This window comes from Alnus glutinosa, chromosome 12, assembly GCF_958979055.1.
Source record: "Alnus glutinosa chromosome 12, dhAlnGlut1.1, whole genome shotgun sequence".
Lineage (NCBI taxonomy): Eukaryota > Viridiplantae > Streptophyta > Magnoliopsida > Fagales > Betulaceae > Alnus > Alnus glutinosa.
The window spans coordinates 22,383,568-22,400,417 of record NC_084897.1 but is presented as its reverse complement, the minus strand read 5'-3'; the positions used below and the strand labels follow the sequence as shown (position 1 = coordinate 22,400,417).

Sequence of the window (16,850 nt, the reverse complement as noted above, 5' to 3'; positions counted from 1 at the left end):
TGTCTTTATTTATGTACCCAGTTAGAAGGTTTGACTTTGGTTCTTTCCAAGAGAAGTAGCCGGTGGAGCCATCAACATACGTAAACTTTTCAGTGACAAAGACTGACCCTAGAGGCCCCTTTATATACCTACTGAATTTATTCCTTGATTTGCTTACTTCCATCTCCATTCCTGGACCCTTGCACTGTTTTGTTGATAGGAGGGATGGAGAGGGGAAGGGAGGGAGAATTGAGAGGAGTTTCATCTCTTCCTTATACTGTTTGGTAGGAGGGAAGTAAAGACGAAATTAAGAGGAGATGGTAAAGTTATGATTTTATCATTACACACCCTCATCTAATTTGTACATATGCCCTGTACAAAAAGTTTGAAAATTTGTTACAGAAGTCTCCTCCTCCCATTATGTTTGGATTGGTTTTGGTGTCACCCTTGAAAACTTGTAATTTCCAGGTCAAGTCTTCTGCATTTGTATGCAATCTCATTCATCTTAAGAAAGGGCATCAGGTTGCAATTAAGGTATGTGTTTGAATCACTAATGCAGTATTGAATGCTTTGTCAGTCTAAGGGTAATATATTGAAGGACATAGCATGATTTTTAATGTCAAATTTGATGCTTTAGAATCTGTCATGAGGCTGGCTAATATATATTGGCTTTATTTGTGCTTTTACAGATAGTTGGCTCCAACTCAGAGCAGCAGCAACAGCAACAGATGATTGTTAGGCATTTTGGAGCTGAGGATGAACTTGTGAGCCACATCTCAAGCAACAGATGACTTAGGTAACAACAATCAAAAGCGTTTGCGTCTTCTAACCGAAAGATAAACAAGCCTTAAAGCTTAAAAGAATAATAAACTCCGCAGAGTATTTGAAAAATTCTCAAATTTAATAATAATTCAATAATTTTTTTTATTACATGTTATTGCTTTTGATATTTATACCAAACAATATATACTTGCATATTGATGATGACCATGATCATCATTGATCGTTCTGGACCATTCATAAAATAAGCCATTCTTGCATATTGATGATGACCATGATCATCATTGATCGTTCTGGAATCTGGACCATTCAAATAATTATCTTCGGCCCATTTATTGATGATGTTCAATCATATTCAAAAAGGACTCCAAGCTTTAAAACATCACCGCTGGATTCATACCCCACCTATCATCCGTGCTAATGGTTGGCTGATGGGGGAGTTAAGAGTTTCCCTTGGACGGCCTCGATCTTCTTGTGAAAAAATAGACGGTAGAGATAGATGATCGGAAGATAATTCCAGTTATTTTTTCATTGAATCCCCGTTAAGCAAAACTCACCGATTTTTTTATTTTTTATTTAATTTTTAAAGATCATAGAAATTCCATCCACATGGCTTACATATGGCTGGGCAATGGGCATGTTACTTCCCATGTCAAGTCAGAATTACTTAAAAATAAATAAAAAAATTCCTGAATGTATTTTTATATATAATAGAAAACGGGAAGGCAAATCTGGTTGGTTTCGTTAGTTACAACTTACAACTTAATTGCCCACCAAACCCAAGACAAAAATGTCTATGAGTTGCGTAACATGCAAGTTTCTCAAAGTTTGGAGGGGAAGGTGGATTTGTTTTGACGGAATAATGAATAGGGATAATTGTACCGTTGATCCCTGTGGTATGTCATAATTATTTTTCATTCCCTATGGTTTAAAAAGTTTATGAGAGGTCCTTGTGGTTAGTAATAATTAAAAATCGATCACTGAAGTCAAATTCCGTTAAAAATTTGAACAGATTATCAAATGTCACGTCAGCACCACGTGTCGCCAATAAGATGGCGATACGTGTCCATCTTAAAAAAAAAATATATAAATTTATTAAAAAATAAATCAATATACTTATTTTTTTTTTTTTAAAAAAAAAAGAACAGAAAAAAGGAAAGCCAAGGGGTGGCCGCGCGGGCCACCCTTTTTAAAAAAAAAAGTATATTGATTTATTTTTTAATAAATTTATATTTTTTTATTGAGATGGACACGTGTCGCCATCTTATTGGCGACACGTGGTGCTGACGTGACATTTGATAATCTGTTAAAATTTTAACGGAATTTGACTTCAGGGATCGATTTGTAATTATTACTAACCACAAGGACCTCTCATAAACTTTTTAAACCATAGAGAATGAAAAATAATTATGGCATACCACATAGACCAATGGTACAATTATCCCTAATTAATAACTTCCCAATAAGAATAAGATCTTGATTATGATTGTGATAAATTATTTATGAGATTTATTTGATTAAATAGAAATTGGACTGTCTAATCACTTATCCGATCAAGTGAGTTTTATAAATAGTATTTTACAATTATTTGCTCAAATTTTTTCATATTTAAAAAAATAATTTGGGAGAAAATCTAATTAAAAAATAATGAGGTGAGATTCGGAGACGTTGACGTTTGACCGGTGATTTCACTTCTCATGTGCTGCAACGTGAAGCATCGAAAGAGAGCCTATTAAATAATTCTATTCATCATTAATATATATGCTTTTAGCTTTTAATATTTTGCCCAACTCCTTTTATACTGCGTAATAACAGCAAATAAATTTCAAAAAAATATCTTTTTCCAAACACCACTATTTTTTTTTTTAAAGAAAATGTTACTTATATTCAATGATTTTTTTTATTACTTTTGAAATAAAGTATTCAAACTTTAAAAAGTGTCAATTTAAGATATCCATTTTTCAAATTTTTTTTTTTAATTTTAACATTATGTTATAATTTTTTGTTAAATCCTATCAATATTTTCAAAATACCCATATGTTTTGTTTTAAGAAAAATTTTAATTTTTTTTAAAGATTTAAGTATGAGTATTTTTGTAAATTCTGACAAACAACTAAATCATTGTTATTTTTTCCAAAAAAAAAATATATATATATTTTGAACATTTTGACAGGATTTAACGGAAAATTCAAACGAATATTTGAAATTGAAAAAAAAAAATTGAAAGATAGATACACTAATTTAATACTTTTTAAAATTTAAGTACATTATTTTAAAAGTGATGAAAAATCAGAGATTTATAAGTGAAGTTCTTCCCCTTTATTTTATTATATATATATATATATATATATATATTAGATGTACATTTTTTCTAAACCACTCCCCCCTCCCCTCCCCCTGTTTCCTGTAAGTACGGGTAGCCATAGAAGAATGAGATTGAAGAAGCCAACTTTTACTCTATTCCTATTTTACCCCCAACCCAAAAACACCACCCCTTGCAAAAACATATGCCCAGAACAGAATATCCATATTTAAGTTATGATGCATTTAACAAAGACCAGGCACTAGAATATGAATATCAAAACCAACACGTAAAAAGAACAGAATAGTGAGAGAAAGCTATTCAAGGGGTGCTGTAATGGTACTGTGCTGGGCATGATTTTTTGCAGGGATTGTGATTTTGGGTTGGGGTAAAATGGGAATAGACTTTCCGTTTGACAGGCTTACTCGTATTGACAGAAAACAAGGGAAAAGGGGGGAGGGAAGTGGTAGTGGTTTATTAAATAGGGCCTAAAAATCAACAACTCTTTCCCACTAAACCCATGCAAGGACACAGCGGGAAAATGATAGTTGGGGGTAAATCAACCGGCCATTTGATTAAAAAAATAATATTTTTAATCAAAAGCAATTTCTAATGGGACATCAGAAGTTGCTTTTAATTATAAAAACCTCATTTTAATGAAAATGGGAGAGGGGCAGGAGCCGGTTGGTTTGCTCCTGCCTATCATTTTTCGGACACAACGAGCATACTCAGCTGGTTAAAGACACCATTCTTGGATGGGAATAGGGTTCATGCAATATGGTTGCTTATTGAGCAATAGGCAATTTTACATGAAAGGCTATTCGATTCCATTATTCTCAAACAGGTACTTGGATAGTTCAAGCTTTATTTTGTTTGGATATGTGTGTTGGGTAGTTGGTACTTTATTTCTCGAGTTATTTGAACACCTGGTCAAGCAGGTGAAGTCTTAATGTCTTTTCAATCTAGCTAGATGAACTACTCTCATAACTACCCAACCATTTTTTTTTAAAAAAAAAAAAATTATATTTTTTAATTATAAGTTAAATGCATTGTAATATGATTGGTGCTGACTCGATACTCCTAATAATTTTGGTCAAAAATATGAACCAAAATTGAGTTCAAAAGCCTGTTTATGGTTTTTCATATCACAAGGAATTTTCAATTACTTTTGAACTTTACAAGGAGCTATATGCAACTCCATATATTTCCACTTTCTTCTGTTTTTTGTCGTGTTTTCTTTTGATAAGCTTTATGTCACTTTCTCGAAAGCCAAACAACATGACATGTCTTGTGGGAAAAAAACCATTTGGGTTGTAAATTGTAATTGGTTGGACGTTTGTGTTTGTCACTTGTGATTTCTAGGAAAACATATAGGTAACACCGAACTCAGATTCCATAAATGTTATGATTGCTCTTCGTGCTTACCACCCATCATTTTAACCCACAAAAGTATTGTACCATTATTCCATTTTGACCATAAATCCCAATGACATCCTCCACAATTTTTACTCTGAATATTTTGAAAAAATTAATAAATACAAGGATATTTTAAAAATTTTGACAAAATTTAAAAATAAATCTTAACGGAGTACCCTTAAGTTAGATGTTTGAACACTTGGATACACTAATTTGAGACGTTTAATAGTTCAGTACAATTTTCTCAAAACATCGTATAGTTCGATACTCTTTTGTGAAGTTATCTATTTTATTTTTCATTAGTTTTTCCATGCTAATTGCATGGTAAAACTTCACTTATGAAACATAAGAAAATGAACAAATTCCATCAAATAAATTGTTGGCATGGCAATAAATTTTCTTTATCCCTACACTAATTTCTCACAACAGCCCCACAACAAGCTGATGTGGCTGATAATATTTTATTACTTTTTTTGTTTTGTTTTCTTTTATTTTTGCAAAAAAAATAATAAAATACTACCAGCCACATCAGCTTGTTGTGGGGCTGTTGTGAGAAATGAGTGTATGAATCATTTCTCTTTGTAGAAACATGTAGAAATTAGTATTTTCTTATCAGCAACATATAAAGAGAGAGAATATAAAAAAGATAAGGTAATCCTAAATCAGTCCAAATGGAGAAGATAAATTTTATGATTCAAATTAAATTGTATAGATTTAATAATGTATATGTTAACTATATATTTAATCTAAAATAAAAATAAATTATTTAATAAACTCTTATACAACTGTCATGTAACTGAAAAACATGGTAGTTATAATAGGAATCTAATAAATAGAATTAGTCCTAAAAGAAATCTTTCACTTTAACTCATAAATATCATTAATATCTCATTAAGGTTTGAGCTCTTAATCTATTTAATTAACTTCAATCTCATTAAGTATTAAACAATGAATAGGATTCTCCCCCTTTTCCAATGAAATGGATAATTTAATGGTCATGGCTGTTAACACAAAATTAAAAACCCATAAAAACGAAAAATCATTCAAGAATTTAAAACCACTTGATCATTGGTCCGCTTTGTAGTATTGCAAATTTGAGTTCATACAAGCAAATGGAATGTAAAAAAAGCCCGCAAAACAGTTCAAAATTCAAAGTCCAAACCTTTTTTTTCAACGCAAAAGGGCTTCCAAGTTCTGACACACCCATTATTTCAGGCTTTCAGCTGTTCTTGTTGCTGTTTACTTTTGTAGTAATAAAAACTGACACCCAGCACGTGATCTTGCTCATGCTCTCTCCCATGGTGCTTTAATTCGCCTCAATCCACGCGCCATTTTCTCTCTCATTCTCTCATCTTCCTTCTTCTACGTTCTTTCACACTCGCTCTTTGCTTCTTGCTCTGTGTACTAAAAAACGTGGGGAGGTTTGAGGTTTCGCCCGCTAGATCTGCCTCTTCAGGGCAAAGGTACGTTTAGTTCTTGCTTTCTCTATGTTGTTTCCTCTAATGGGTATTCTGGGTTTGTTTTATTAATTTATTTTCACTTATTTTCTCTTTTTTTTTGGGCTTTTCTAGTTGGGTTTTCTAATCTAGGTTGGTTATATAACTTTGTTTGTACTTCACATTTGATTCTGGGTGCTTTTCAAAAACTTTTTTCTTTCTTTCTTTTTTGTTGGTGCTATCTCTGGGTATGCATGGCTCATGTTTTGTTCGTTTGTAGCTACAAATGTTTTGGTTTTTCCATCTCTGTATTTCATAATTGGTTTTTTTTTTTTTTCCTCTTTCTTTGGTTGGGGAGAGGGACTGGTTGCATTGCTCATGTTTGTCTTTACAGCTTTCAATGGGTGTCAACTTCTTTTCTTTTGCTTTTCTTCTTTGGTTTTTCCCTTTCTCTTTTTATCCTGTCCTTCTCATCAATTTTAAGAAACTTGCGGTTTCGGGGAAGTGTTATTTATCTTTATTTTATTTCTACTAAGCTTTTCTGCTGGACTGGTGGATTGGGTCCTCTTTTTTGGGTACTTTTTTTACTTATTTTGGTGGGGGTTTTCACGGTTTTTGTCAATTTGATTTTGTTTATCTGAAAACTTGCAGGAAATGGGTATCATATCCAGAAAGCTTTTCCCAGCATGTGAGAGTATGTGTGTTTGCTGCCCTGCTTTGAGGTCAAGATCTCGGCAACCTGTTAAGCGTTACAAAAAACTGCTTGCAGAGATCTTTCCTAAATCCCTCGTGAGCGTCGTTCATTTTTATTTTGTTTTCTGATTGTGTTCAGTTTTTTGTAATTTTGATGGTTTATTAACTGATGAGGAAACATAAGATGCTTTTTTCAGCTTCTGTTTGAGTTTAGGGATATCCAAGCTAGAAAGCTATGACTAGCTTAAATATAGCCAGTGGTTAGCAATGTGACCATTCGATTATGTAATGTGGGTGATCACTGCGTCATATGCTTTTATTTTATTAATAATACTGCCATTGTATTCCCATTACTAAGAAAACTGTGTTCCCTGCTTTGAAGCAAAGAATATAAATGTCTTTATCACTTTTCTACCCTGGTATGGCTTTTGCTTATCCGGAGGATTTGCTCTTGCTACTGTTTGTCATTTGGAATGCTAGGCTTCCAATTGGATCTTGGGGGAGGATTTGAAACTTGTTAATTTGCTTCAAAACAAAGCTAATGATCGAGGCAAAACTTTGCTTTGGCTCATCCTTTATGTCATATAAATTGGGCCTATATATTATCTTACACTCTATCCTTTGGTTTTTCCTTTCTGCTGGGTCAAAGAAAACATATGAGTCTGGAACCCAGCACTGTGTTACCTGGATAGGAAATCAAATGGAGGTTTAACTATTACACCTTGAGTTCTTCATATATATCAGAGTTTCAACCAAAAGACACGAGTCAGCTAAATCTGGCATGGGTTATGAGTTTTGGTAATAAGCAATGTACTTGAAGTGTTTCTTAATAAATCATTTTCTTGGCCATGCAGGATCATTGTCTGGATTAGTGTTCCTAGCTTTGAATAACTAGAAAAATGATGCTCAATGTCTTATTGCAGGATGGCCCCACAAGTGAAAGAAAAATTGTTAAGTTATGTGAATATGCCGCAAAAAACCCTTTTCGGATCCCGAAGGTATTGATCGACTCTATCATCCTACTTGTATATCTGTCAATAAAAGAGAAATTAGTATTAAAATTAGTGTGCTCGGTGTTGAATATTGGTGGTTCTTTTTACAGATAGCGAAGTATCTTGAAGAAAGGTGCTACAAAGAACTGCGATCTGAGCACATCAAGTTCATCAAAATTGTTATGGAGGCCTACAATAAGTTGCTTTGCATATGCAAGGGGCAGATGTAAGTGCAATGTCATGCCCCAAATCAACTAGGCTTTAGTGCTTGCCAAACAATCTAGTATCCTAAACAATTACATTTTATCAAAAAATAATTCCATTCCATAATCATAATTTGAGCTCCTTGTAATCGTTTATATAGCCTAATTTGACCAAATATACACCCAATGTAGGATTGAGCATATACCCATCCAACTCCTTTGCAATCTAATCTGGGGTACCATAATCTCTCCCATTGAGATCTATCATTTCCTTGTTAAGGCTCATTTGTTTAGGTTGGCTAGACTACTACTTGTCATGACCTATAGAGGAGCTAACTACATATTTGTGATACCTCAAAAGGACTCATCATAATCAGGGTTCTCTGAATCCCTTATAAAGCCGAGTTCCATCTATTGCTCACCTAATCTGGTACTCAGTACATGCCCTTGCAGCGTCTTTACAATTCAATTCGGCATACCACCAACTTTCCTTTCCCTTTTCTCTCTTTTCATATTATTGTTGAATTTTATGTAGATTTGTTAGCTTCTAAAGGTGGCTTTTATTATAAATTCTTAGTCTCATTTCTAGTCAATAGGTTTTTTGTATAAGTTGAGGAAAATCTTTATATATGGCATTCTGCAGACCATTGTTTTATAGAAAGTCTTTAAAACTTTTTTTTTGATAAGTGACACTGGACAGACTATTAGAAAGTCTTTAAAACTTGGAAATTCCATTTTACTGAAGTTTTATAATATACTTATCAAAAAAGTAATGTATATATGAAATTTTTAGTAAAAAAGTAGTGCACAGTGTTTAGTCATGTAGCCTTCAAGTTGTTCTAGGGTCTATCATATGTATTTCTTAAATGTCAAAGTATGATAATTTTATGTTACATGGATAATTCATTTGTGAACATCTATTATATAGTCCTATAAATTTCATGGTGCAGGGCATATTTTGCTATTAGTTTGCTGAATGTGGTTACTGGACTTTTGGATAACTCTAAGCAAGATGCAGTACAGATAATTGGATGCCAAACATTAACAAGGTTCATCTATAGTCAGGTGAGTTCAGAGCTAGCTTTAACTTTCTTTTGTAAATACTATCAAAATATGCCAAACAGAACAGAAACTGCTTATATATATATATATACACACACACTTTGATAATTGAGATTGTTTTATTTTTTTATTCTTTATTTTTAAATTCTGTAGAAAAAGACATCCCTTGGGGTAGCTCAATTGGATAGGGATCACGCTTCTTGAAGCGGAGGTCCCTAGTTTGAATTTTCTCTTCCCCTATATATATATATATATAAATTCAGATTGGATGTTAAGAAAAATGGTACTCTTCCAGCTTCATGGACATCCAAACAATCCTAAGCTAAAACCTGAAAACAAAGATGCTTGAGAGTATATATCAAGCGCGTGATCTTAAATGTTCTTGGAAATAAATCAAGACAGCAGAAATGTCTAATATTTTTTATGTAGAGATTAATACAGCAGATTCCGTATGGGTCTTCACATAATTCATTTGAAAACTGTTGGTCCATCCTGTAGCTTTTCTCTCTTTAGGCAATAGATCAGTTGCCCATTCAGCCAGAAAAAATTTAAAGGGGACTGAAAGATTTGGATGGCCATGGGTTGTAAAACATATATTAAGATTTGTGTAGTTGGATACATTTTCTTCTGTCTTCATCAAACGTTAATAAGCATTATTTTTGTTTGTTACTCTTGTAACTGGCTGTTTCTGCAACAGGCAGATGGCACTTACGCGCATAACATTGAAAAGTTGGTTCGCAAAGTATGTGCATTGGCTCATGAGAAAGGGGACGAACATCAAAGGCACTGCTTAAGGGCATCCAGCTTGCAGTGCCTCTCAGCCATGGTAGTTTTATAATTCAATTTTCTTTTCTATTTTCCAGATTTAGAAAGACATTTGGAAAATATATTTGCTACCAGTTTTTGGCATCTATTTCCCATTATGTCTCAGTTTTTGGAGCTGAAAGATTGGTTATTTAATAGTTTTCTCCCTTGGCAGGTTTGGTTTATGGGACAGTTCTCACATATTTTTGATGATTTTGATGAGGTTAGGCCTTTTGAGTTACTTTTCTTGAAGCTATTTGATGATTCTATGGAATTTCTGTAAGATTTTACAAACTGTTTGCAGCTAGTTAGGTGTCTTATTAATTTGAAGTACTGCATTTTTTTGAAGTGGTGTTTTAACACAAAGGATTGCATTCGAATTGATTGCCGTCGCTATATTGACCAAAGAAAAATAACTGTTGGGTCCTTTTGTAGTTTGTTTTTGGTTTTTTTGCTAGTGTTAGGTGTCTTATTAATTTGAAGTGCTGCATTTTTTTGAAGTGGTGTTTTAACACAAAGGATTGCATTCGAATTGATTGTCGTCGCTATATTGACCAAAGAAAAATAACTATTGGGTCCTTTTGTAGATTTTTTTAATTTTTTTTTTAATTTTTTTAATTTATTTTTTTTTTGGTTTTCTGGAGCCTTGGTGCTGTGGGTTTTTGCGGGTTAGCTTTGGTTGTTCCTGAGTATATTTTCTGTGTGCTTAAGGGTGCCTTACGCTTTCTTTAATAAAGTTTTCTTACTTATGAAAAAAAAAAAAATTTATTTCAAAAGAAATGGAAAGAACTAAGCTGTATTCTAGAACATGAGAGACTCTGTTTAAATCCCGTATAAGATCAGAACTAGTCAACTTGTTTCTATGGAATATCCAGGTTCCTTTCACTGTTTCACATTAAAATCAACTTAAATTGTAATGAACTTTCAAATGTGTGGAGAATGAGAAATTATTGTCATATATCCTATGCTTTTTAATTTTATTTTTCAGTTGGATTGTGCTGTTGATAGTAGTGCCTAGATTGATGTCTACTGTCACCTACTAATATTGAAGGCCAATCAGTCAATTGGGAATCAAGTGAAACAAATCAACAATCAATAGTTAACTGAGTTGCGATTGCACCCTTTTTTTGTGCAATGTTCTCCACTTGGGTTATTATATTTGGATAATGACTTGATGTCGTGACTGTTGAGTGGAAACACACCTATCTTTTTGACAGCTTTAGCAGTCTTCTAGTTATTTTATAAACTGTATGAAATAAAGTGCGTATAGTCCACTGCTGTTGATATAAGTCTCTCATTATTGGCCAAGTTATAAGGGAATTGGTCTAGTACTGTATTCTGCAATCTTTAGTTTTGCCTTGTTTTCACATCCACATTTCTTTATGTTTATCTTGATCATTCATGTCTGTGCTTGCAATTCTGGGGTTAGCTTTAGTTTTATTGATATGTCCGTGCTGCAGATTGTACATGGCGCTTTAGATAACTACGAGCCTGATGCTCATAATGAAGGTGATGATGAGAGGGGGGAGCCGCATCATAATTGGGTGGATGAAGTAGTTAGATGTGAAGGCAGAGGTGGTGCAGTTGCAAGTTGTGATACGAGCCCTAGTTGCATGATCACGAGGCCACGACCAGAAAAGAAGGATCCTTCTCTTTTGACAAGGTACTGGTTGCTCAGAAGCCTATGAAGGATAGCCTTTTAGATGCTATCTTTGAATTTGCTAGTCATGTTAATGCACTTTGATAACATCCTTTTTATTTATTTCCCTTTGACTACCCTCTTTCCTTTGTCACAGAGAAGAGATTGAGACTCCTAAAGTATGGGCACAAATTTGTATCCAAAGAATGGTTGAATTATCCAAGGAGAGCTCAACAATGCGCAGTGTAATGGATCCAATGTTTGTTTATTTTGATTCGGGACGGCACTGGATTCCTCGGCAGGGCTTGGCTATGATGATTTTATCTGATATGTCGTACTTCATGGAGAGTTCTGGTATCTTGATCCCCCTTCAACTTCTTCCTCATTGTGTGCTATTTATGTTGTTTTGTGTTCATGTTTAAAAGTTAGTAGTCCAGTGCAGTGCCTATGTGCATGTGCTTTAATCCCTCCTGTGCAGATATTTTGCTGATTTTTACTTTTATACCAGGGAATCAGCAGCTGATTTTAGCTTCCTTAATACGTCATCTGGATCACAAAAATGTTGCACATGATCCCCAACTAAAGTCTTATGTCATTCAAGTTACTACTGCTTTAGCTAGGCAAATTAGATCAGGAGTTGTTCTAGCAGAAATTGGATTTGTTCGTGACCTATGCAGGCATCTGAGGAAAAGTCTTCAAGCAACAGTTGAATCAGTTAGCGAGCAAGATTCAAGCTCAAATATTTTACTGCAGAATTCAATCGAAGACTGCTTACTTGAAACTGCAAAAGGGGTGAGTTTGATACTTGTTATATATACTTGGTGCTTCCTACTGTGCTTCCAGTTTAAATGAGTGTTCTGGTCTTTCATAGATTGCCGATGCACGACCACTTTTTGACCTGATGGCAATAACACTGGAGAAGTTGCCATCTGGAGGTGTTGCCAGGGCAACCATTGGATCGTCGATGATTCTTGCTCATATGATCTCAGTAGTATCAGCCTCTTCACGTACTCAACAGGTGAGAAGAATTTGATATAATTTAGTATCCTTTCCAGAGTTTTTTTTGTACACTGCCCTCATATCATGTTTATTTGCTTTGAAAGTACCCTCATTGGGTATTGTTGGTTGAGATTGTGGACATTTTTGCAGACAATTTTAAGTATAACTTGCCTGACATCCAGTTGAATAATTTCTGATGACATACTAAATCTTGTACTTTAGATAGATAAATAATTTGAGTAGATAGTCATTGGATAACTTCCACAAAATAATATCCCTTAATGGTTTCGAAATAACCCCTGTTTAACTTGTCTGAAAATTCTAATTCTAGTATGTTGCATGGTTGAAGGTGTTAGAAAGCTACATTATCAAGTGTTAGAATGAAAACTATTATAATTTTGTACTGAAGTACCTCGCTCCATACAGGCAACCCTGTTAAACCATTTCTAGCTTTTTCATGCAGGTCTTTCCAGAAGCCCTTCTTATTCAACTGTTGAAAGTGATGTTACACCCAGATGTTGAAGCACGAGTTGGAGCACATCAGATATTTTCTGCGCTTTTATTTCCAAGTTCTAATCATCCCCTTCATGAAGTTGCTTCTTTGAGAAGTAGTTTTCTACACCAACCAAGAAGATGGCACTCAAATACTGCATCTGCATCAGTTACAGCTCTACTTGAAAAGCTTCGGAGAGAAAAAGATGGCACCAAGGTAGAAAAGCATGGGAATAATGTTCATGATGATTTTAAAGAAAGGGACATAGTAGAAGAAGACTGGAAACAGGGGTGTGCTCGCAAGAATTCCCCAAATTTTTACAAATTTAGCTCTATTATTGACAGGACGGCTGGGTCAACCAGATTGTCTGAGGCGGTAAGCAGAATTTTCGTCCCATTAATGTTTACTTTTGTGTGCTGTTGTAGTTATTTGTTTTACCAAGATCATTATAAAATCCGGTCTATGATTGGCCAGGAACCACATATCATGAAGTTTAATGAGGATCAAATGGCACAGTTGCTTTCTGCATTTTGGATGCAAGCTAGTCTTCCAGATAATTTACCTTCAAATATTGAAGCAATAGGTCATTCTTTCGTTTTGACACTTATTTCTTCAGGTTTAAAGGTGAAATTTCATTTATAAACATGGTACCTGCTTTCTTAATGTTTCCTCATTTTTTTGACCTATTATTTCACTTTCTTCTTATGTTCATATATTTCTGGCCTGCCAGAGAGGCCACGCCAGCCTTATATTGAATGCCTTGGCTTGCATACTTTAGTCACTTACGATATCTTAATCTTACTATGCTGCAGAATATGAATGACAACCTTGTGATCCGATTCTTTCAGCTTCCCTTGTCTCTCAGGAATATATCCCTTGACCCTAACAATGGTATGAGAATAAAATTTTCATAAATAGCCTCTCAATTTTGGAGAGTGTTAAAATGTTCAACTGATATATGTTTCTCGTTTTGGCAGGGATCTTGCCTCCAGCATGTCAAAGATCTATCTTTGTTTTATCAACAGGCATGTTGATGTTTGCCGCTAAAATATATCAGATTCCTAATCTGAAAGATTTGCTCAAGACATTAGTTCCACATGATGTGAGTTCTGTCTGCTGTGTGGGCGGGTTGGGGGAGGTTAGGGTAAAGTCTGATGCTCACAAGTTATCTTCTTAAGAATTTGTCTTCTGTATGTTCAGGTTGATCCGTATCTAGTTATTAGTGATGATCTTCAAGTATATGTGAAGCCTCAGGTGGATATCAGGGAATATGGATCTGTTACTGATAATCAACTTGCTACATCATTGCTCTTTGAGTTGCGGAACAAGATATATGAATCTGATAATGTTATAATGGACATTTTAGTTCAGAGTCTGTCTAGCATTACTGAGGTATGGTATTTTTTCAATGGACTGGAGCTTCTTCTGCCCCTGGTCTCTCTCTCTGTCTGATTTGTCTGTTTCTGCTTGTTAAGCTGGAGGCAGATGACCTGACTAAGCAACTGTCAGAATCATTCACACCTGATGCGTTCATGTTTGGTCCACAATCCATACTTGAATTTGATCACAATCAAATGGTTTCCCATTCCCAGAAATCACTGTCCTTTGATGGGGTATACTCTTTGTCATCATTTTTTCCATGCTATTTCATTCAATGACCTTGCATGATGATGGCCATTGCTTTCTGACAACTATCTTTTAAGTAGCAGAAAAATGATGGGTGTGGTGGGGGTGGTCTTGTGTAAATGCCATGTAAATGTCAAAATGGTGAAATTATTTAGAAATTAGCTCATCCTTGTGGCTGCTAATGTTGTAGGATTTTCCAATGAATTCACTAGTCACGGATGATGCAATAAGTGAAGCATCTGTTGCTGATCTCTCTCGCTTCGTTCCAAAAATGCATTCTCCTCCATCTATGCCCCATGTTATCAGCATTGGGCAGCTTCTGGAATCGGTAAACTCTCTCTCTCTCTCTCTCTCTCTCTCCTCTCTCTCTCTCCCCCCCCCCCCCCCCCCCCCCCCTCTCTGTGTTTGTGTGTGTGTGTAGCAAGCATTTTAGTAATCCTTGTGCATTACACCTAGATCTATACCTATACATGCAAAATATTTCTTTCTACTAAAGTATGGTGTTTCAGGCACTTGAGGTAGCTGGGCAAGTGGCAGGATCATCTGTGACTACTTCACCCCTCCCATACAACACCATGGCTAGCCAGTGTGAAGCCCTTGGCACAGGCACAAGGAAGAAACTCTCCAATTGGTTGGCCCATGAACATCACCAAAGCAGGGCACTTGACAAATCGCTCCCAGCATTCGAAAAGGTCGGCCTCCCAATCAATTTATTAATTACCTTTATATATTTCACACATTCCACAAGGCATGACAAGGTTACCCAAGAAAATACTCAATTGCTCCTAAAATAACTTAAGTACTAATAATTGAAACTTTGTTACTACACTTTCTTGTATATTTTGTCAATTATTTTGACTGTTTACAATTCTGTTGATGTAGATAACAAGCAGCGGTGGTCCTGCTCAGGTAGGTGTGTTGCCACATGACCCATGGTTGGCAATGAGGCTGCCTCCTGCCAGCCCCTTTGACAATTTCCTCAGGGCAGCTGGATGTTAGAAGAGAAGCCACATTCTGTCTGTTTTGTGTTACCTATCTGTAAAGTCTTTAGGCAGAATTTAGAATTAGTAGTTTAACCTTTAATTCAAACTTCGAGATTATTTGGGGGCTTTCATGCCAGCTTATTAATCCTTGTATGCATCATCTTTGAAAAGACCCAAAAAAAAAATCCATGTATTCAACATGTTGTCTTTGTACTTCTATTTTATCCGGGGCAAATATTAGTACTAACAATTTTTTTTTTGCACGATTTGTGAACTCAACACGAAATTAGTTGGTTAAGATTAAGGATTTGGTTCGTTTAATTTAATGGGATCTAGTTAGAGTTGATTTACATAGTTTTATATTCATGACTCGACTCAATCTGAACTTGACACGCGATATTTAGGGCTGATAACTTTTGGTATGACTTGTGAAATTTGATACGATCACAAAATTAATGAGTTAGGATTATAAAATGAGTGGTTAGGTTTGAGAGGTTTGATTTAATTAATTAGCTGGGTTGTGTTATATCAAAACATGAATATAGTCTTATATTCATGTTTTGATATAACTAGAAGTCGAGACGCAATTACCAACAAAAAGATCAGGAGGTAAGATTATAGGAATTCAGGTCAATTGATAGGTGGGAGTGCGAAAATGGGAATATTTTCATTTTTTTTTTTTTTTTTTTGACATTCACACAAGTTGGAGGAGAGGAGATTCGAACTAGCGACTTTCACTTCATGAGGTGTGGTCTCAGGTTTTAATCTTTGAGTTAGGGTGCGTTTGGGATTACGATTTTAAACCAAATTGCAGAAAATGAACCGTTTGAAAACTGTGTTTTTAAAAAATTGCGATTTGAAAACGCAGAAAAGTGCTTATTCAAATCGCAGGTAATGTGGTACTTTTTTGAAAACGCAGTATTTTAAAAGGCTAACCTGCGATTTTAAAGGTCAAACTGAGATTTTGCCAAACGCTTAACTGCGTTTTTAAAAATCACTTTTTAAATCGTACATTTTAAAATCGCTATTTTTAAATCGCACTTTTTGAAATCGCAAACCCAAACGGACCCTAAGCATTGGTGAATGTTCTTAAAATATTTTCTATGCAATCTTTGGGCCAGTTGGATAGACTGAGGAGTGGGCTGACCTTGGACTGCTTTTCTTTCTACCCGGGGCGGCCCAATAAAAGTCATTTTATTGGCCCAATAAAACACTCTACATCACTTTCCCTTTAAACCATATTTGTCTTTGTTTATAGGGTTAAACACCTTTTTAGTTCTTGAATTTTCATAACTTTATTTTTTAGTTTCTGAGTTTCAAATTGCATTATAGATAGTACCTCAATTTTAGGAAAATACCGAATTGGTACATTGGTTAAGTTTTAAGTTCAAAAACTAACGGTCTGCTACGTGTCAACCTCAGATGTTGACACGTGGCACTATA

The 16,850-nt window shown here is 34.9% G+C and overlaps 1 protein-coding gene across 2 annotated transcripts; it reads left to right on the top strand.

Annotated features, from left to right (window-relative positions):
• The first annotated feature begins 5,685 nt into the window (after positions 1-5,685).
• Positions 5,686-15,657, top strand: LOC133851884 (protein SEMI-ROLLED LEAF 2). 2 transcript variants are annotated; one of them, XM_062288500.1, is made up of 20 exons: positions 5,686-5,940; positions 6,565-6,702; positions 7,530-7,604; positions 7,709-7,824; positions 8,752-8,866; positions 9,561-9,689; positions 9,843-9,890; positions 11,128-11,330; positions 11,464-11,660; positions 11,815-12,098; positions 12,178-12,324; positions 12,769-13,173; positions 13,273-13,422; positions 13,611-13,689; positions 13,776-13,900; positions 13,999-14,190; positions 14,274-14,411; positions 14,615-14,752; positions 14,934-15,116; positions 15,307-15,657. In XM_062288500.1, the coding sequence occupies exons 2-20, from the start codon at positions 6,568-6,570 to the stop codon at positions 15,421-15,423; spliced, it is 2,976 nt and encodes a 991-aa protein (XP_062144484.1). In that variant the 5' UTR covers positions 5,686-5,940; positions 6,565-6,567; the 3' UTR covers positions 15,424-15,657. The 2 variants fall into 2 exon arrangements, with proteins under 2 accessions (XP_062144484.1, XP_062144485.1); XM_062288501.1 differs by lacking the exons at positions 5,686-5,940; positions 6,565-6,702 and adding an exon at positions 7,199-7,404.
• Positions 15,658-16,850: the final 1,193 nt, after the last annotated feature.

Bases quoted from the DNA above. Each gene is read 5' to 3' on its own strand.
- LOC133851884 (XM_062288500.1), top strand. From the start codon at position 6,568: ATGGGTATCATATCCAGAAAGCTTTTCCCAGCATGTGAGAGTATGTGT. The intron at 13,690-13,775 runs GTATGAGAATAA...TCGTTTTGGCAG, and splicing joins ATCCCTTGACCCTAACAATG to GGATCTTGCCTCCAGCATGT. The intron at 14,753-14,933 runs GTAAACTCTCTC...ATGGTGTTTCAG, and splicing joins TTGGGCAGCTTCTGGAATCG to GCACTTGAGGTAGCTGGGCA.